The sequence below is a fragment of the Hypanus sabinus genome, chromosome X2 (genome assembly GCF_030144855.1).
Source record: "Hypanus sabinus isolate sHypSab1 chromosome X2, sHypSab1.hap1, whole genome shotgun sequence".
In the NCBI taxonomy this organism is placed as follows: domain Eukaryota; kingdom Metazoa; phylum Chordata; class Chondrichthyes; order Myliobatiformes; family Dasyatidae; genus Hypanus; species Hypanus sabinus.
The window spans coordinates 974,451-995,987 of NC_082739.1; the positions used below are offsets into that span (position 1 = coordinate 974,451).

Consider the following 21,537-nt stretch of genomic DNA (forward strand, 5'->3'; position numbering starts at 1 on the left):
CTCAGATGAAGAAAAAAAGCCACCACTGCTATTTGAAGAATAAATTCAGAGGCAGCAAGATTGCATAACTATTATTTATGAGGAACAAGGGTGAGTGAATCCGCATGTACGCAAGTTGGTGAGACTGGCGTTCGAGGCTTAGTGTTCAGAGACCTGGTCATCAGAGAGTCTGAATTCGAGGTCTGGACTTTGGGGCACCTATGTCGATGTCATTGATTGGTTGAATAAATGCTGTAAAATGGTTATTTTACTGAAATTTTTATATACATTTCAAGCAGTTCCTTCTTTTGTTCCAAAAGTATTTTTTGATAAAATAGATTCTGTGATTTTGTCTTACATTTGGAATAATAAAAGCTCTAGAGTGAATAAACTTTTTTTGCAAAAATCAAAAAAGATGGAGGACTGATGCTACCAAACTTTAGATTTTATTATTGGGCAATTAATATTTGTTATATTACTTTTTGGATTCATGGTATAGATAACCAGGACTGCCCCTCATGGTTACATCTGGAGGAGAATTCGGTAATGGGGTTTTCGTTAGCTTCTTTATTACGAGCTTCCCTTCCGTTTTTGCTCTCCAGAATAGGTAGACAAGCACTCAATCCTATTGTTAAACATACTTTAAAAATCTGGTTTCAGTTTCATAGATTTTTTGAATTAAATAATTTTCTATTCTCTAGTAATATCTATTCTAATTTTTTCTTTAAACCATCAACTCTGGATAAGGCTTTTTTAACATGGAAAACTAAGGGAATAAAAAATCAATTTAAAAAAATTGTAAAAAAAAATGGACCTTGGGGCCCTCATTTGTTGAAATCACTAAGTCCTGGGTCGATATCAAATATGGAAGCCTGATGGCTAGAACATGTCTACAATGTTTAACAGAACAACAAAACAACAACAGCAAAAGAAAAACAAAACAAACCCCTTTCCTCCTCCCACCCTCCCACTCATACACACAGACAGGTCTCTGACCACAGACAAGCTGCCTCTGGGCTTCCAGCCCATAATCCTGGCCTGGACTAGCAGATTCATAGACATCAGCCTTCTGGATAACAGACATAAGATTTCTGACTTCTGGAAACAACCTCGGGCCTCCAATAGAGATTCCTCGTGCTTGCTTCTTGTACAGACATCCAATCCCAGGACTTGACGATCTGAGGAGACTTGCCAAGCTGCGGAGGTCATCAGCTCTCATCTACAGAGCCAACCATTGACTGGGGATCTTAGTGCCGGCTCCTCCTTCTGACTCTACATTTACTGCACCTGACTCCTAACTTCCCTCATCTCTGTACCTAAACCCTAACCTGTCCCTTAACTCCCCAAGCTGTCCAAAAACCATCCATATGAACCTTAACAAACATCTGCAGTGGTACTAGAAAGCTTGTGAACCCTGTAGGATAAAATATGATCAGATCTTCACATAAGTCCTAAAACTAGATAAAAAAAACCCAATTAAATAAATAACACAAAAACATTATACTTGTTCATTTATTTATTGAGAAAATTGATCCAATATTACATGGAGATGATCCAATATTACATGGGAACATTTTGGAGATAGTGATCACAATTCTGTTTCCTTCATTGGAGAGGGATAGGAACAGACAAGTTAGGAAAGCATTTAATTGGAATATGGGGAAATATGAAGCTATCAGGCAGGAACTTGGAAGCATAAATTGGAAACAGATGTTCTCAGGGAAATATACCACAGAAATGTGGCAAATGTTCAGGGGATATTTGTGTGGCATTCTGCATAGGTATGTTCTAATGAGACAGAAAGGATAGTGGGGTAGAAGAACTGGTGTACAAAGGCTGCTGAAAATCTAGTCAGGAAGAAAAGAAAAGCAGACAAAAGATTCAAAAAACTAAGTAATGATAGAGATCTAGAAGATTATAAGGCTAGCAGGAAGAAGCTTAAGAATGAAATTAGGAGAGCCAGAAGGGGCCATGAGAAGGCCTGAATGAGCAGGATTAAGGAAAACCCCAAGGCATTCTACAGATATGTGAAGAGCAAGAGGATAAGACATGAGAGAATAGAACCAATCAAGTGTGACAGTGGAAAAGTGTGTATGGAACTGGAGGAAATAGCAGAGATACTTAATGAATACTTTGCTTCAGTATTCACTACAGAAAAAGATCTTGGCAATTATAGGGATGACGTACAGTGGACTGAAAAGCTCAAGCATATAGACATTAAGAAAGAGGATGTGCTGGAGCTTTTGGAAAACATCAACTTGGATAAGTCACCGGGACTGGACAAGATACACCCCATGCTACTGTGGGAAGCGGGGAAGGAGATTGCTGAGCCTCTGGCAATGATCTTTGCATCATCAATGGGGATGAGAGAGGTTCCGGAGGATTGGAGGGTTGCAGATGTTGTTCCCTGATTCAAGAAAGGGAGTAGGGATAGCCCAGGAAACTATAGACCAGTGAGTCTTACTTCAGTGGTTGGTAAGTTGATGGAGAAGATCCTGAGAGGCGGGATTTATGAAAATTTGGCTCGTTTGATTAGGAGTAGTCAGCATGGCTTTGTCAAAGGCAGGTCGTGCCTTACAAGCCTGATTGAATTTTTTGAGGATGTGACTAAACACATCAATGATGGTAGAGCAGTAGATGTAGTGTATATGGATTTTAGCAAGGCATTTGATAAGGTACCCCATGATAGGCTTCTTGAGAAAGTAAGGAGGCATGGGATCCAAGGGGACATTGCTTTGTGGATCCAGAACTGGCTTGCCCACAGAAGGCAAAGAGTGGTTGTAGACGGGTCATATTCTGCATGGAGGTCAGTGACCAGTGGTGTGCCTCAGGAATCTGTTTTGGGACCCTTACTCTTCATGATTTTTATAAATGACCTGGATGAGGAAGTGGAGGAATGAGTTAGTAAATGTGCTGATGACACAAAGGTTGGAGGTGTTGTGGATAGTGTGGAGGGCTGTCAGAGGTTACAGCGGGACATTGATAGAATGCAAAACTGGGCTGAGAAGTGGCAGATGGTGTTCAACCCAGATAAGTGTGAGGTGGTTTATTTTGGTAGGTCAAATATAATGGCAGAATATAGTATTAATGCTATGTAGGTTGACTCTGTGGTTAAGAAGGCATACGGTGTATTGGCCTTCATCACCCATGGGATTGAGTTTAAGAGCTGAGAGGTAATGTTATAGCTTTATAGGCCCCTGGTCAGACCCCACTTGAAGTTCTGTGCTCAGTTCTGGTCTTCTCACTACAGGAAGGATGTGGAAACTATTGAAAGGGTGCAGAGGAGATTTACAAGGATGTCGCCTGGATTGGGGAGCATGCCTTATGAGAATAGGTTGAGTGAACTTGGCCTTTTCTTCTTGGAGCGACAGTGGATAAGAGGTGACTTGATAAAGGTGTATAGGATGATGAGAGGCATTGATCATGTGGATAGTCAGAGGCTTTTTTCCCAGGGCTGAAATGGTTGCCACAAGAGGACATAGGCTTAAGGTGCTTGGAAGTAGGTACAGAAGAGATATAAGGGGCAATTTTTTCTTATGCAGAGAGTGGTGAGTGCGTGGAATGGGCTGTTGGCAACGGTGGTGGAGGTGGATACAATAGGGTTTTTTTTTAAGAGATTCTTGGATAGGTACATGGAGCTTAGAAAAGTAAAGGGCTATGGGTTACCCTAGGTAATTTCTAAAGTAAGTACATGTTCAGCACATCATTGTGGGCTGAAGGGCCTGTATTGTGCTGTAAGGTTTCTATATTCTATGTATTTGTTGGAAAAAGTATGTGAATCTCTGTAGTAATGCTTTCTACAAAAGCTATTTGGAGCCGGGTGTTCCAATCAATGAGATGAGATTGGAGATTTGGGTTGTAGAGATACCCTGCCTGACAGAGCCTGCTCTTCTCAAGAAAGATCTTTTTATGTACACTATGCCTGTCAAAACAACTTTCAGAGGACCTTAGAAAAAGGATTGTAGAGATGCATGAAGCTGGAAAAGGCTACAAAAGCACTTTTAAAGACCTGAGTGTTATCATCAGTCCACAGTAAGAGAAATTGCCTACAGAAACTCAGTACTGTTGCTACTCTCCCTAGGAGTGGCCATCCTGCAAAGATCACACCAAGAGCACAACATGCAATGTTGAAGGAGGTGAAAATGAATCCAAGGGTAACAGTGAATGATCTGCAGAAATCTCTAGAATCAGAATCAGGTTTATTATCACTGGCATTTGACATGAAATTTGTTAACTTAGCAGCAGCAGTTCAATGCAATGCATAATCTAGCAGAGAGAAAAATAAACATTATAATAATAATCAAGTAAATCAATTATGTATATTGAATAGATTTTTAAAAAGTGCAAAAACAGAAATACTGTATATTTTTTAAAAAAAAGTGAGGTAGTGTCCAAAGTTTCAATGTCCATTTAGGAATCAGATGGCAGAGGGGAAGAAGCTGTTCCTGAATTGCTGAGTGTTTGCCTTCAGGCTTCTGTATCTCCTATCTGATGGTAACAGTGAGAACAGGGCATGCCCTGGGTGCTGGAGGTCCTTAATAATGGACACTATCTTTCTGAGACACTGCTCCCTAAAGATGACCTGGGTACTTTGTAGGCTGGTACACAAGATGGAGCTGACTAGATTTACAACCCTCTGCAGCTTCTTTCGGTCCTGTGCAGTAGCCCCTCCATACCAGACAGTGATGCAGCCTGTCAGAATGCTCTCCACGGTACAGCTTTAGAAGCTATAGAAATTTTGTTGACTATAGTATTTGTTGACATGCAAAATCTCTTCAAACTTGCTAAAGTCTCTGTTCATGTGTCTGCTATAAGAAAAACACTGAACAAGAATGGTAAACATGAGGAAGGGTCTCAGCTCGAAACGTCGACAGTACTTCTCCTATAGATGCTGCCTGTCCTGCTGTGTTCCACCAGCATTTTGTGTGTGTTGAACAAGAATGGTGTTCTTGGAAGGACACCACAAAGGAAACCACTACTCTCCAAATAGAAATCACATTGCTGCACATCTCAGGTTATCAGAAGACCACCTGGTTGTTCTACAATGATTTTGGGACAATGTTCTGTGGATAGATGAGACAAAAGTTGAAATTTTTGGCAGAATTGCATATTGCTATATCTGGAGGAAAAAAGCTACTGTACACCAACACCAAAATTGCATTCCAACTGTGAAGCATAGTGGAAGGAGCATCATGGTTTGGGGCTGCTTTGCTGCCTCAGGGCCTGGACAGCTTACAATCGTTGAGGGAACAATGAATTCAAAATTGTATCAAGACATTTTACAGGAGAATATCAGGGTAGCAGTCCGTCACCTGAAGCATAATAGAAGTTGGATGATGCGACAAGACAATGATCTGAAAAGCAACAGTAAATCAACAACAGAATGGTTTAAAAAAAAGGAAATTTGTGTTTTGGAATGGTTGAGTAAAAGTCCTGACCTTAATCCTATAGCAATGTTGTGAAAAGGACCTAAAGCAAGCAATTCATGTAAGGAAGCCCACCAACATTCCAGAGTTGAAGCAGTTTCGTAATGAGGAATGGCCTAAAATTCATCCAAGCCAATGTGCAGGACTGATCAACAGTTACCGGAAATGTTTGGTTGAAGTCATTGCTGTATGGGGTGGGGTGGTGGTGGTGTCTCACCAGTTAATGGAAGCAAAGGTTGACATACTTTTTCCAACAAATACATGTAATATTGGATCATTGTTCTGAATAAATTAGTGAGCAAGGATAATGTTTTTGTGTTCTTTATTTAAAAGGGTTCCCTTTATCTAGTTTTAGGACGTGTGAAGATCTGATTACATTTTAGATCATATTTATGCAGAAATATATAAAATTTGACAGGGTTTATAAACTTTCTCGCACCACTGTACATCTGAACCACAAGCTCGACAGATTTCACAGCTCAGCACTGGAAAACATTAGAAGAACAGTTAAAAGAAGTTCCTGAACATCTTGCCCTTTCTGGAGTTGTTCTGGGAGCAGGCATGCAATATCAGAGAAGTCTAGAGTTTTCTTTTGGAAATGGAGCTGTTAAACAAAGTGATTTACTTTTTCTTTTCTGTAGAACTGCCATCTTGGACAGCATCAGAGCCACGGTCCTGAAGCCAGACTATTTTAAGGCAAGTGATATACTTCTGGTTGATCCTCAGAAAGACTTATGTTCAAACCACCATTTATCTGCTTACCAATCTTGTCATGCCTTGTCTTCAGAGATTGTTTTGGGAATATTTTATTAATTTAGCTATTTTGGGGAATCTATTTTCAACTTCTGTTTATGCTAAGTTTTCTAGATTTCTCCTTTACCGGAAAATTGCAGGAAGCTTCTAATGCATCAGCGAAAATCCATCTACATATAACATTGTTCTGTTGCTCTACCGTGGTGACCCTGCATAATTAGAACATAGAGCAATGCAACACAGTTCAGGCCCTTTGGCCCGCAATGTTGTGCCAATCTATATAAACCTACGTCACGCTCAGTCATACCCTTCTCTCCGACACAGCCCATAATCCTCCATTTTCCTAACATCCATGTGCCTATCTAAGTAGCCCTATTATATCAGCCTCTACCGGGAACTCACCCTTAAATTTTCCTCTACTCACCTTAAATGGATGTCCTCTAGTATTGGTCATTGCCACCCTGGAAAAAAAAAGTTGCTGGTTGTCCACTATCTATTAAATAGAGCAGTACAGGCCTTTTGGCCTATAATGTTGTGTCAGCCCTTTAATCTACCCTTACCTCCCACATAGACAGGCACATGGTTGACTAAGAGTCCCTAAATATAACCATATAACCATATAACAATTACAGCATGGAAACAGGCCATCTCGGCCCTTCTAGTCTGTGCTGAACGCTTATTCTCACCTAGTCCCACTGACCCGCACTCAGCCCATAAGCCTCCATTCCTTTCCTGTCCATATACCTATCCAATTTTACTTTAAATGACAATACCGAACCTGCCTCTACCACTTCTACTGGAAGCTCATTCCACACAGCTACCACTCTCTGTGTAAAGAAATTCCCCCTCGTGTTACCCTTAAACTTTTGCCCTGTAACTCTCAACTCACATCCTCTTGTTTGAATCTCCCCTACTCTCAATGGAAAAAGCCTATCCACGTCAACTCTATCTAATCCCCTCATTATTTTAAATACCTCTATCTATGTCCCTAATGCTAAAAGTGTTTTATCATTTGGACATCAGTCCCTTTCCTTCTCTTCCCCCAGTGACATACTTGCCTTGATACCTTGTTCTGCTCTCTCCAGGGCCATTACTTCTGTGCTAAAGGTCTCTTGTCAGCAGGCTACCCGGACTATGCTTTGGTAGTGAACAGGAGAGGCATCGACCTGTGTCTGGTTGGAGGCAGTGACATCACTGTACTGCAGGAACAACGAAGTGAAATTCAGGAAGAAATTAAGAAAAAAGGTGATTGACTTCTCTGGTATTGCCACAATGTCCTCTATTAATTTGGTGTGTTGCACAGGGTGTGTGTTAGGATGGTGCAGAGCGACTTGGGAGTCCTTGTGCAGGATTCCCTGAACGTTATCTTGCAGGTTGAATCAGCGGTGAGGAAGGTGAATGTGATGTCAGCATTTATTTTGAGAGGACTAGTATACAAAAGGAAAGATGTGATGCAGAGACTTTATAAGGCATTGGTCAGACTGCACTTGAGTATTGTGAACAGTTTTGCGCCCCTTATTTAAGCAATGTTGGCATTGGCAAGGGTCCAGAGGAGGTTCATGAGGATAATTCAAAGTTCAAAGTAAATTTATGATCAAAGTACATGCATGCTGCCTTATATAATCCTGAGATTCATTTTCTTGCAGTCATACTCAGTAAATCCAAGAACCATAATAGAATCAATGAAAGACCACACCCAACAGGGCAGACAAACAACCAATGTGCAAAAGACATCAAACTGCAAATACAAAATAGAGAAAAAAAAAGCAATAAATATTGAGAACATGAGATGAAGAGCCCTTGAAAGTGAGACCATTGGCTGTGGGAACAGTTCAGTGATGGTGCAAGTGAAATTAAATGAAGTTATCTCCACTGAATCAGAATCAAGTTTAATATCTTCGACATATGTCGTGAAATTTCTTAATATTATGGTAGCAGTATAATACAGACAGACAGACTTACTTTTTTCTTTCTTTTCTTTTTCAATCTTTTTATTAAATTTCATATATAAAAAAAACAACACAAAATAATGAATAGATTACAGATTCAATAAACTTGAGATTACATTAGTAATAGGATAATAATATCCTATTAAAACATCCATCAACAAAAGGTACATAAATCAATCAAGTCTATATAAATATATATGAAAAACAAAAATAATCGTCGAAAAAAGAAAAAAAAAATTGAAATTATATATGAGAAAAAATATATAATGAAAAAAAATACTAAACTAAAACTAACATGGGCAATAATAGCACTTTATAAATATATAAAGGTGTCAAGAAAAGAACTCCAGAACTCCATACCTGAACAAGTATAAGTAGAGAAAAGGATCTGAAATAAGCCAAATTAATTCATATGAAAGTGTCGAATAAATGGTCCCCAGGTTTCTTCAAATTTAATTGAAGAATCAAAGATAGTGCTTCTGATTTTTTCCAAACTCAGATAAGAAATAGTTTGGGAGAACCACTGAAATGTAGTAGGAGGATTTACTTCTTTCCAGTTTTGTAATATAGACCTTCTGGCAATTAATGTTACAAAGGCAATCATTCGTCTGATTGAAGGGGAAAGCTGATTGCCATCTTCATTTGGTATACCGAAAATTGCAGTAATAAAATGGGGTTGTAAATCGATATTCCATACTGAGGAAATGACATCAAAAATGTCCTTCCAATAGTTATGTAAAGTGGGACATGTCCAAAACATGTGAGTCAATGAAGCCACTTCTAAGTGACATCTGTCACATTGAGGATTAATATGCGAATAAAATCGGGCAAGTTTATCTTTAGACATATAAGCTCTATGTACAATTTTAAATTGTATTAAAGCATGTTTAGCACAAATAGAGGAGGAATTAACCATTTGTAAAATTTTTTCCCATTTATCTGTTGATATATTACATCGAAGTTCTTTTTCCCATTCTTGTCTAATTCTATCCGATATTTCTGGCTGTATCTTCATAATCATGTTATAAATAAAAGCTACTAATCCCTTCTGACAAGGATTAAAAGTAAAAATCAAATCTGAAAAATCCGATGGAGTTGAATTAGGAAAAGATGGAAGAATTTTATGTAAGAAATTTCTAATTTGTAAGTATCTAAAAAAGTTAGATTTAGGTAATTCAAATTTGTTGGATAGTTGATCAAAAGACATCAAAGTACCTTCAAAAAAAAAGATCACGAAAACATTTTATACCTTTCCTTTTCCATATACTAAAAGCTTGATCTGTCAATGAAGGTTTGAAAAAAAAATTACATAAAATAGGGCTGTCCAGAGCAAAGTTTTTCAGATTAAAGAATTTGCGAAATTGAAACCAAATTCGTAGTGTATGTTTAACAACAGGGTTAGATATCTGTTTATTGAATTTGGCTAAATCAATAGGAAGAAAAGAACCAAGAACGGAAAATATAGAATATCCCTTAACCTCACTACATTCCAAATTTACCCACTGTGGGCACACAGGTGAATCCAAATCTAGTTTCCAGTACATTAGGTTACGAATATTATTCGCCCAATAATAAAATCTAAAGTTAGGTAAAGCTAGACCACCATCTTTTTTAGACTTTTGTAATTGCCTTTTGCTTAACCTAGGATTTTTATTTTGCCAAACAAATGAGGAAATCTTTGAATCAATATTATCAAAAAAAGATTTAGGAATAAAAATTGGTAAAGCTTGGAATAAATATAAAAATTTCGGTAAAATCATCATTTTAATAGCATTAATCCGACCAACTAATGATAAAAATAAGGGAGACCATCTAGTAGTAAGTTGCTGAATTTGATGAAGCATAGGTAAAAAATTCAGTCCAAATAAATCTTTATATTTCTTGGTGATTTTTATACCTAAATAGATAAAGTTATCAGTAACAACTTTAAATGGCATCCTATCACTCAATAAAGTTTGCGCGTTTAAAGGGAATAACTCACTCTTATCTAAGTTTAACTTATAACCAGAAAAACTACCAAATTGAGCCAACAAGGATAAAATAGCAGGAATAGACCTACTAGGATTAGAAATATATAACAACAAATCATCAGCATAAAGCGATAATTTGTATAACTTCTCATTACGGGTAATACCAAAAATATTAGGAGACTCACGAATAGCAATAGCTAAAGGTTCTAATGCAATATTAAATAATAAAGGACTTAAAGGACAACCTTGTCTCGTACCACGAGATAATTGAAAAAAAGAGGATCTATAATTATTTGTAAGAACAGAAGCAACAGGTTTATAATATATTAATTTAATCCATGATATAAAATTAGGACTAAAATTAAAGTTTCTCAATGCATTAAATAAATATGTCCATTCAACTCTATCAAAGGCTTTTTCAGCATCTAATGAGATAACACATTCTGGGGTTGTAGGTGATGAAGTATAAATTATGTTAATCAATTTTCTAATATTAAAAAAGGAATATCGATTCCTAATAAAACCAGTTTGATCTTCTGAAATAATCTGTGGTAATACCTTTTCTAATCTAATGGCTAAAATTTTTGTAAGAATCTTAGAGTCTACATTTAATAATGATATAGGGCGATAAGATGCACATAAGGTAGGATCTTTATCTTTTTTAAGAATTAAAGAGATAGTAGCTTCATAAAACGATTGAGGTAATCTCTTCTTAACAAACGCATCATTAAAGATTTCACATAGCCAAGGAGAAAGCAATAAAGAAAAAGTTTTAAAAAATTCTACAATAAAACCATCAGGACCAGGAGCTTTCCCTGAATTCATTGATGAGATAGCCTCTCTTATTTCATCCATAGAAATAGGAGCATCAAGCAAGCTACAATCTTCATCTATCAGTTTAGAAATATTCAAATTATTAAAAAAATTATCCATCGTAAACCGGTCACCGTCAAATTCTGATTGATATAAAGATTTATAAAAATCTTGAAAAGTGTTATTGATTTCTTTATAATCAGTAGTTAAATTACCGTCTTGTTTACGAATTTTAATAATTTGTCGCTTAGTCGAAATAGCTTTTAATTGATTAGCTAACAATTTACCAGTTCGATCACTATGAATATAAAATTGAGCCCTAGTCTTAATTAATTGATTCTCAATTGAAGAAGATAATAATAAACTATGTTCCATTTGAAGCTCAACTCTCTTCTTATAAAGTTCTTTGGTAGGAGTAACGGAATAAATCTTATCAATTTCTTTAATTTTATCCACCAATAAAGCTATATCTGAATATCTTTGTTTTCTTTTACCAGCGGAATATGAAATAATTTGTCCACGAATAAAAGCCTTGAAAGAGTCCCAAAGTATTCCTTTATCAATCTCTTCATTATAGTTTGTTGAAAAAAATAAGTCAATTTGTTGTTTTATGAAGGTAATAAATTCTGGATCTTGAAGTAAAGTAGCATTAAGTCTCCAAAATCTAGTATTGATAGAAGAATCCGAAATCTTGATAGATAACTTCAAAGGCGCATGATCCGAAATAGCAATAGAATCGTATTTACAATCAATAACATCTGTTAATAAACGATGATCAATAAGAAAGTAATCAATTCTAGAATAACTATGATATACATGTGAAAAAAATGAAAATTCTTTACCTTTAGGGTTCAAAAACCGCCATATTTCAGTAATTCCAGAATCAACCATAAAAGAATTAATAAGTAAAGCTGATCTATTCGGAAGAGTTCGAATAGGTTTAGATCTATCCATCGAAGGATTCAAACAACAATTAAAGTCTCCACCCATAATCAACATATATTCATTCAAATTAGGAAGAGAAGTAAATAAACGTTTAAAAAATTCAGGACAATCAAAGTTTGGAGCATAAATATTAACTAAAACAACTTTCCGATTAAAAAGTGAACCAGTTATCAACAAAAATCTACCCTGTGGATCAGAAATAATTTCATAATGTGTAAACGAAATTGAGGCGTCTATAAAAATAGACACACCCCTAATTTTAGCGGTACAATTTGAGTGAAATTGTTGACCTTTCCAGAACCTAAAAAAACGTTGATTATCCTCCCTCCTAATGTGGGTCTCCTGTGCAAAAATAATATTAGCGTTCAATCTATGGAATACTTTAAATATTTTTTTACGTTTAATCGGATGATTTAAACCATTAGTATTCCACGAGATAAAGTTAATAGATTTATCCATCATACCAATATTAATTGTGTGTATCATAAAAGGTTAAAAAGACACATAACCCACAATTTAGGAAGAAGGAAAATTGATTCAGGAGCAACCGGAGATCCTGACACCTCAACAATATTAACAATTTAAAGTCAGCCCATAAACTAAAAGCAAAAAAATAAAAAGCAAAAGCATGAAAAAAGATCCCTCCCCCCTCCCCCCACCCTTTGAAAGAAAGCCAAGCGGCAGGCGCATAAACTAATACTAATATTACCCCCATTTCAAGATGGCAGCTCCATAAGAAAATTTTTTAAGAAAAAACTATATAACACCCCAATTAAAATATAGAGTTGCAAAAAAAAAAAAAATATATATATATACCTACATATATATACATATATATATACACATACACATACACACCCATATCAGACAAATCAAAAAAAAAACTAAAATAGTAAAACCAGAAAGATCATTAATAAAAAAAAAAATGCACATTAAAGTTTAAAAATGTGATACACCTTTAAAAAAGAAATTCCATATTCAGATACAAAGATGACGTTTCACAAGCCAAGACTTATGGGAAGAAGAAACGACATTTTGAGAAAGCCATATTACAAAATATGAATATAAATTCAGCAATCTAATAAGAAAATATAGTAAAAAAGTTATCAAAATAGAATATTTTTATAAAAAAAAGATTTAATAGACACTACAACATATTTAAAAAAAAAAACTAAAGAAAAAGAATTCAAAACCTTTGTTCCATTTCTAAATACAGGCAAGCAAATAAACGCTTATAAAAAGTAAAGACTTATGGGAAGAAGAAACGACATTTTGAAAAAAAAAATAATTCAATATTACAAAATACAAACGTATATAAAAAAAGGATATTATAAAAATTAAAACAGCATCTATAAGCAATAATAATAGTAGTAAAAAAAAAGACCCAGACCCATAGTTCAAAATAAGAAGTTATAACCCAACTTCCAGGGTTAAAACTTAAAATGAAATAACATCCTCTCTCCAAAAAAAAATCTTCAATGTAACTCATAGTTCAAGTTGCACTAGAGGATCGATATTCTTCAACAAATTTCTTCGCTTCTTCAGGAGTGATAAAAAAGTGTAGACTGTTGTCGGGCAGCACCATTCTAAGTTTCGCTGGATACATTAAAGCTTGTTTAAATCCAATCGAATGAATCTCTGCCATCACTGGTTTAAAAGCGATCCTGGCTTTCATTACTTCATACGAATAGTCTTCAACTATTCGAAATGAATAATTTCTGTAGGAGATCATACCTTTTTTACGAGCTAATCGAATTAGAAGCTCTTTCTCACGAGGATAATGAAGGCGAACAATCACCGCTCGTGGTTTATCAGACACAGACGAAAGCCTCGCAACTCTATGAGCGCGGTCAATAACAGGTTCATTTTTCAAACCTTCACCACCGAAAATTTCCCACAGTAATTTAGAGAAAAATTCAGTTAAATCACCGGACTCAACTTTTTCGGGAATTCCGATGATGCGCAAATTCTGTCTGCGAGAACGATTTTCAAGATCAGTAATTTTAAACTTGTACTGATCTAAAGTTTTAGCAGTCGACTCTATCTTCTTCTCTAACACTTCAATTGTACGTGCTTTTTCACAAATTGATTGTTCAAGAGTCGTGATCTTATTTCCATGCTGTTGAACCTCTAACGCCTGCGACTGAAACTTAGTTTCAAGCGATTTAACAACTCCTTCAAGATCGGATATTTTCGAAGTAATCCTCCTTTCCAAACTTAACAGTTTACTGTCCAATTTACCTTCTAGTCTGCCTTCCAGAGCCGCAAATTTAGCATCCAGTTTATTGTCCAATTTACTTTCCATAGCCGCAAATTTAACATCCAGTTTAGTGTCCAAAAGACCAACAATTGCGTCGATGGATACAGGATCCTTAGCCGATTTCTTACTTGTAGCCATTTTAGGTTTGACAAGATTAGATCAACTATTATTTTAGGAAAAAAGGGTCAATCAAAGGTAGCAACTCATATGATTAAGTTCGAAAAGGTCTAATTAAAGGGTGATTATAGTTAAAAAAATAAAGAGCGCCTAAAAGGCAGATGCTTACGCCGCCATCTTGGAACTCCACCCCCCCAGACTTACTTTTTTGATCCTGAGGGAAATTGGGTTTTGTTACAGCTGCACCAGCCAAGAATAGTGAAGAAATATAGCAATATAAAACCCTAAATAATTAAATAATAATAAGTTAATCATGCCCAGTGGAAATAAGTCCAGGACCAGCCTATTGGCTCAAGGTGTCTGACACTCTGAGGGAGGAGTTGTAAAGTTTGATGGCCACGGGTAGGAATGACTTCCTATGACACTCAGTGTTACATCTTGGTGGAATGAGTCTCTGGCTGAATGTACTCCTGTGCCTATCCAGTACATTATGGAGTGGATGGGAGTCATTGTCCAAGATTGCATGCAACCCATTGTAAATATGGGAGGGGTGGGAATTGTGATTTACAGTTGTTATGAATCCCGTAACTGGGTGTCTTACCAGCAAAGATAGGAGTATCCGTTGAAGTCTGATGATACTATTTTTAACAGTATTTATTAGTAAAAATACACAACAATAATATCAATGCAAATATACAGATAACATACGTCATCAATACTAAGCCTAAAAGTGCGGGTATAATAATAATCAATAAGAAATGAGCTCTATCGTTGTATAGGGGATAATGATTTGTCCGATGGAAATATAAAGTTCAGTTCATACAGGCTGCAGTCGTTGTTGATCACTGTGTTGCAATTGTTGGAGAGAGAGAGAAAAAGCAGTAACAGCTATTAACTTGCCGACTTTCCTTTTACGATCTGGATCCTTCGATGCATTGTTGTTGTTGTGGCCATTCACGTATGACCCCTCCGCGTCCTTTAGCTAGAGCATTCCGTGGTGGACTCGTCACCCAGGCAAGGGTGGACACACACACAAGCTCCCACCTGTCTCGTACCGTTTCTCCTGGTGCGTCTGAGGGGTGTTCCCCAGACCCTACTTTTATCCCCACTCACGGGGTCTCAGATGTCAATCAGGTTGGGATGATGCAACACATCAACCAGACCACTCTGGTTGCCCCCTGAGGGGTTTCAATGAATAGAACAGTACTTAATACATAATTCCTTCTTCAAGAGACAATAGCAGTAATCTCTTTCTTTGTCAATAGGAGACATTCCACCTTTGTGTATCCCGGCGTTGTCTCTCTCTCATTACTGACATGCTGTGTATCTCTCTCATTTCCTGGTTATCAGACCCGAAATAATAGTGATTTTGCGATTCTCAAAAAGGGGGGGGGGGGCGGGAATTGGCAATTCTGTACCCTTCTGCCCATCAGAGTTGCTCCTCATTCGTATCACAGTAAATGTGTGTGCGTGTGTGTGTGACTACTAAAGTAGTCAGGTAGTCATGGGTTCATTGTCCATTTAGAAATCAGATGGCAGAGGGGAAGAAGCTGTTCCTGGATTGCTGAGTGTGTGCCTTCAGGCTCCTGTATCTCCTTCCTGATGGTAACTTTGAGAAGAATGCATGTCCTGGGTGATCGGGTCCTTAATAATGGACACCACCTTTTTGAGGCATCACTCCTTGAAGATGTCCTGGAAATTACAGAGTACCCATGATGGAGCTGACTAATTTTACCACTCTCTGCAGCTTACATCAATCCTCTGCAGTATCCCTGTCACCGCCCCCCCCCCACCCCCATACTGGACAGTGATGCAGCCAGTCAGTATCGTTTGGAGGGGCTGGTTTTGAGGGATTTGGGTCGAACGGAGGAAATTGGGACTAACTGGGTGGGCAACATGATTGGCATGGACTGGTTGGGCTGAAGGGCCTGTATCTGTGTGATATCGCTTTATGACTCTATTTTGTTGTTCCATTCCCTCAGGTAACTGCGAAACAACACAAGAGGAGCACAGTTCATGGTAAGTGAGCCTGAATTATTCTCCATTTTTTTTTAGTGAGGGTAAAGACAACTTTAAAATGGAGCAATTTGTCTATTTTGTCATATATAACTCACTGAGAATTCTGTAACAATGGTGTGAGTGGGTAAGTGGTTACCTTCTGTCTGGCTCTCCCACAGCCCTGTCTTTACTTTTTCCATCTGGTTCTTTTCAGTAAAAAAGCAATGGTTGCTGGTGGTGATGACAGCTCCGTGCCTGGGCCAGGTTCAGATACAGACATTGAGTCTTTGGAAGGTGAAGGGTCTGCCGGCAATGTCAGAGGGGAGAAATTCCAGGTGAGTTGTGGGAATTGACAGAGTCCTAATTGGAGGGTGGAAAATGTGGTTAAATACCTTCAGTTCATTAAAAAAAATCCTAGGCTTGACAACAGGGTGGCACAGTATGATAGAGGTAGACACAATTTATCACAGCATCAGCAATTAGGATTCAATTTCCTCTGCCGTCTGTAAGGAGATTGTATGTTCTCCTGTGACTGTGAGCTTCCTCTGGGCGCTCTAGTTTCCTCCTACATCCAAAGGCGTACAGGTTAGGGTTAGTGAGTTGTGGGCATGCTGTGTTTGGTAACACTTGCAGGCTGCCCCCAGCATGTCCTCAGCCTGTGTTGATCATTGACGCAACTGAATGTCTGTATATTTCACTGTATGTTTTGATGTACGTGTGACAAATAAAGTTAATTCTTAAAATCTTAAGCTATTCGTGGAGGAAAGCTCTCTATTACTGCAGATAAGTCTCAACCTGTTTCCCAGTGGAATCCTAGTAGGTTCTGCCCTTGTTTCCTAGATTTTGCCCACTCTTCCCAAACATCCAAACCAGTGAAAGTAGTTACATATCGATAATATGGATGGATATCTTGAAGCTTTGGATCATGACACTCCATCTGCACCTTCCACTGGAGGTCCATGCCAAACTACATTCAAGGTCAATGACTACCATTCAAGAAAATAATCTTATTTAAAAAAATTTATTTAGATATACAACACAGTAAGAGGCTCTTCCATCCCTTCAGGCCCATGCTGCCAATTACGCCAATGCTCGTTCATGTTACCAATTAATCTCCTAACCCATATATCTTTGGGAGGAAACCGGAGCACCTGGAGGAAACCCATGCTGGCACAGGGAGAATGTACAAACTCCTTACAGACAGCAAGAATTGAACCTGGGTTGCTGGTGCTGTAATAGTCTCTAGCTATCCACTACACTTTGCACAGGTTTGGGAAAAAGCTGCAGAGGGTTGCAAACTCAGCCAGTTCCATCATGGATACAAGCCTCCCCAGCATTAAGGACTTCTTCAAAAGATGATGCCTCAAAAGCTCTGCATCCACCATTAAGGACCCCCATCAACCAGGCCAATCCCTCTTCTCATTGCTACCATCAGAGAGGAGGTACAGAAGCTTGAAGACACACACTCAATGTTTCAGGACAATGAACACGTACAAATTTCATGATATATGTCAGTGATATTAAACCTGATTCTGCATGTTCCAAACCATTTAATTTCCCTCCATGAAGTCACATGTAATTCTGGTTTAACCTCTTCTTATCTCTGCTAACATCTCCCTTGATTGAGGTCAAATCTGCTTAACTCTATTCTGATGGAAGTGGGGAGAGTGAACCGAGGTCAGATAGGAGGGTGGTGAAAGAGAATAAACAATGCTGTTTGTAAATTAAAAGTCTTAAGACCAAAAATTCTCTGTGGCAGAGAGAATGAAGCAGCATTGAAGAGAAAGATTAACGTGCATTCTTGATTCTTTTTCCAGGCAGCTTGCGAAAACCCGATTGAAAAGAACTGCAAGGTTTTCGGTGAGTCAGAACAGAAGGCGTTTCTCTAATTCTTCTCCTATTTCTTCTGGTCTTATGGATGGCTTGAGTTGTAAGGAGAGACTGGATAGTTTGGGACTTTTTACCCTGAGGTAATGGAGGTGGAAGGGTGACAAATACATGAGTGGAGTACATAAGGTGGATGGTCACAGTCCTTTCCCCAGGTTAGTGGGGTTAGTGGTTCTATGGGATGAACTGCCAGAGGAAGTGGTAGAAATTGGTACAATTATTAAATTTAAAAGACATTTTGTGATGCTCCTCTGCTCCTATGTCTTATGGTCTTATAATTAGGAAAGGTTTAATGGAATATGAGCCAAACACAGGCACATGTATTGCCAAGTTGGGCTGAAGGGCCTGTTTTTGTGCTGCATAAGTCTGTGACTCTGAATCCTCCCTCAAATCTCCTTCCAAAGAAAATGACCACATTGTCCTCATACCTGCAAGTGTTGTTGTGTACAGTCATGCCTATATTCCTGTGTTTGTTCCAGATGAGCTCCCTGAAGAATCCGACACAAGTATTGAAAGTCAGAAGTCGGCTCCCAAGACTGAAAAGACAGACTTGGTAAAATTTTCCTCTTTGTCCTCCCCTTTTCCCCCTTTTCCACTTTCATCAATGTTAAAGTTTGGAAAATTGGCCATATTTTATATGGCTAACATGAGAGGTGCACAGTTTTAAGGTACTTGGAAGTAGGCACAGAGGAGATGTCAGGGGTAAGTTTTTTACACAGAGAGTGGTGAGTGCGTAGAATGGGCTGCCGGCAACAGTGGTGGAGGCAGAAACAATAGGGTCTTTTAACATATTCTTGGATAGGTACATGAAGCTTATAAAAATAGAGGGCTATAAGTAACCTGAGGTAATATCTGAAGTAAGTACATGTTCAGCACAGCATTGTGGGCTGAAGGGCCTGTATAGTGCTGTAGGTTTCTATGTTTATTTTATTTAAAGATACAGCCTTGGTAACAGACTCTTTCGGCCCATTGAGCCTGTGTCACCCAATTACTATCATGTGACCAATTAAGATAATAAGATAGAGGAGCAGAATTAGGCTATTTGGCCCATTGAATCTGCTCCACCATTTCATCTGATTCAGTTTTCCTCTCAGCCCCAATTTCCTGCCTTTTCCCTGTATCCTTTCCATACCCTGACCAGTCAAGAATCTGTCAACCCCTGCCTTAGATATACATACAGACTTGGCCTCCACAGCTGCCTGTGGCAATGAATTCCACAGATTCACAACTCTGTGACTGAAGAAATTCCTCCTCATCTCCGTTCTAAAATAACGCTCCGCTATTCTGAGTTACAGTAAGAGTGATTGTAAGTTTAAAAACTCATTGTCTCACTGATGTTTGAGCAAAACCCTTTGCTGCTCAAGTCCACAACAATATGGCTGAGACTTAACTTTGAAAAGGCTCTCAAACCATCCATTAAAGGTTTTGAAATGCTGACTGCACAACTGTTGGCCCCATACTGTGAATTTCTTAAAAAAAAGCAGAGGCATTCATCTTTCAGGACAAGTGGATGTTGAAAGCTGAAAGTCAAAAACTTCCATTGCTGGAAATCGGAAATAAAATCAGAAACACTCAGCAGCTTAGACAATTCCTGTGGAAGGAGAAACGAGGTGAACTTCTCAGTTCAAATATTCTTCCCTTTTTAACCCTTTAGTGGTTGCAATCTAAATAATCTTTTATAAAGCAAATCTGGATTTATATCCAGGGATGTGTGGCAACACCTGTAGACACCCAGCACATCCTTGGGTGTTTTGATTGTTACTGTATGTTCTGATGTACATGTGATAAATAAACTTGAATCCTGATTCTTCAATTGAAATGAAAGAAAATGCAGACTCAGAGAGCAAAAGAAAAGAAATTGAAGATTAAAGATTAAATTAGCTTTGTTTTTCACATGTACATGGAAACATACAGTGAAATGTACCGTTTGAACCAACGATCAACACAGTCTGAGGATGTGCTGGGGGCAGTCCGCAAGTTTCACTACGCTTCTGGCACCAACATAGCATGTCCACAACTTACTAACCCTACCATGTGCGACTTTAGGATGCGGGAGCAAACCGGAGCACCCTCAGAAAGCTACACGTTCACAGAGAGATCGTACAAACTTCTTACAGACAGTAGCAGGCATTGAATCCTGATTGGTGGTGCTGTAAAGCATCATGTTAACCGATTGATATCAGGAAGTTTTGTACAATGAACAAGGAGCACATGAGATGTGCTGTGAACACTAAGCTTGGGGGTATCCATTTGAAATTATATAGTTGTAATAGAAGGGGAATTTAGGGTCATTAAAGGTGAACAAAATACCCTTCTGTCTTTATCTGCAGGAATGCTGAGACCTCATTGTAAAAAATATAACAAATAAGTGCTCAACATTCTTTTCATGTTTTTTTGTTTAGTGTGAAGATGTTCCTCCAGATTCCAATGAACAGTAAGTAGCAGTTGAAAATCTCCAATGTGTTAATGAATTATAACTGGGTTCCTTCCACTCTTCCACAGTTCACCAGTTCTCCTGCCCAGAAGAGTAGGTCTAGCAGATTTCCAGTGCTTGTAAACCATGAATCCTGGTTGCCTTACCTAGTATTTCTCTCTCTCTGACCTTCTTTCCTGACTTTAAGAACCCTTATCACTGGACATGCTCTCTTATTACTGACATCAATGGGGAGGTACAGGAGCCAGAAGACACACACTCAACATTTTAGGAACGGCTTCTTCCCCTCCGCCATCAGATTTCTGAATGGCCTATGAACATTACCTCATTATATTGTTTTCTTTTTCCACTACTTATTTATTTTTATACGCTTATTATAATTTAGAGTAATTTTTGTGTATTACACTGACTGCTGCCACAAAACAACACTTTTCATGTCATATCAGTGATAATAAACCTGATTATAATTCAATATTTGCCTTTTTAGAGAGTCACATTCTCTACTGTTGGCAGCATTTGGACTCCTTGTTATTTTGGTAAATTCTCTGTTATTGTCACAAGTACTGAGGTACAGGGAAAAACTTAGTTTTGCATGCCATCCATACAGATCAATTCAGTACAAAAGTGCACTGAGGTAAAACAAGGGAATACATTAACAGAATGCGGAATAAAGTGTTACAGTTACAGAGAAAGTGCATTGCAGGCAGACAGTAAGGTGCAAGGTTGTGATGAAGTAGATAGCGAGGTCAAATGTCCATCTTATTTTTACAAGGGGTCCAGTGAATAGTCCTTATAACAGTGGGATGGAAGCTGTCCTTGAGCCTGGTGGGACGTGCTTTCAGGTGTTTGAATCTTTTGCCTGATAGGAGTGGGAAGAAGAGAGAATGCCCAGGGTGGCTGAGTTCTATGTTGGCTGTTTTAACAATGCAACAGGAAGTGAAGACAGTCGGCGGAGGGGAGGCTGGTTGCTGTGATATGCTGAGCTCTGCTCACATCTTATTTCAGT

General features: G+C 38.1%; 1 protein-coding gene across 1 annotated transcript in view; it reads left to right on the forward strand.

Moving 5' to 3' along the window:
- Positions 1–21,537, forward strand: part of LOC132385074 (E3 ubiquitin-protein ligase TTC3-like) — a 277,705-nt gene that overhangs the window by 70,053 nt on the left and 186,115 nt on the right. The window contains exons 10-16 of the mRNA XM_059956787.1: positions 6,047–6,101; positions 7,244–7,403; positions 16,195–16,231; positions 16,425–16,545; positions 18,028–18,070; positions 18,577–18,650; positions 20,500–20,531. Coding sequence (XP_059812770.1) covers positions 6,047–6,101; positions 7,244–7,403; positions 16,195–16,231; positions 16,425–16,545; positions 18,028–18,070; positions 18,577–18,650; positions 20,500–20,531 — 522 coding nt within the window. The remainder of the gene's footprint in view (positions 1–6,046; positions 6,102–7,243; positions 7,404–16,194; positions 16,232–16,424; positions 16,546–18,027; positions 18,071–18,576; positions 18,651–20,499; positions 20,532–21,537) is intronic.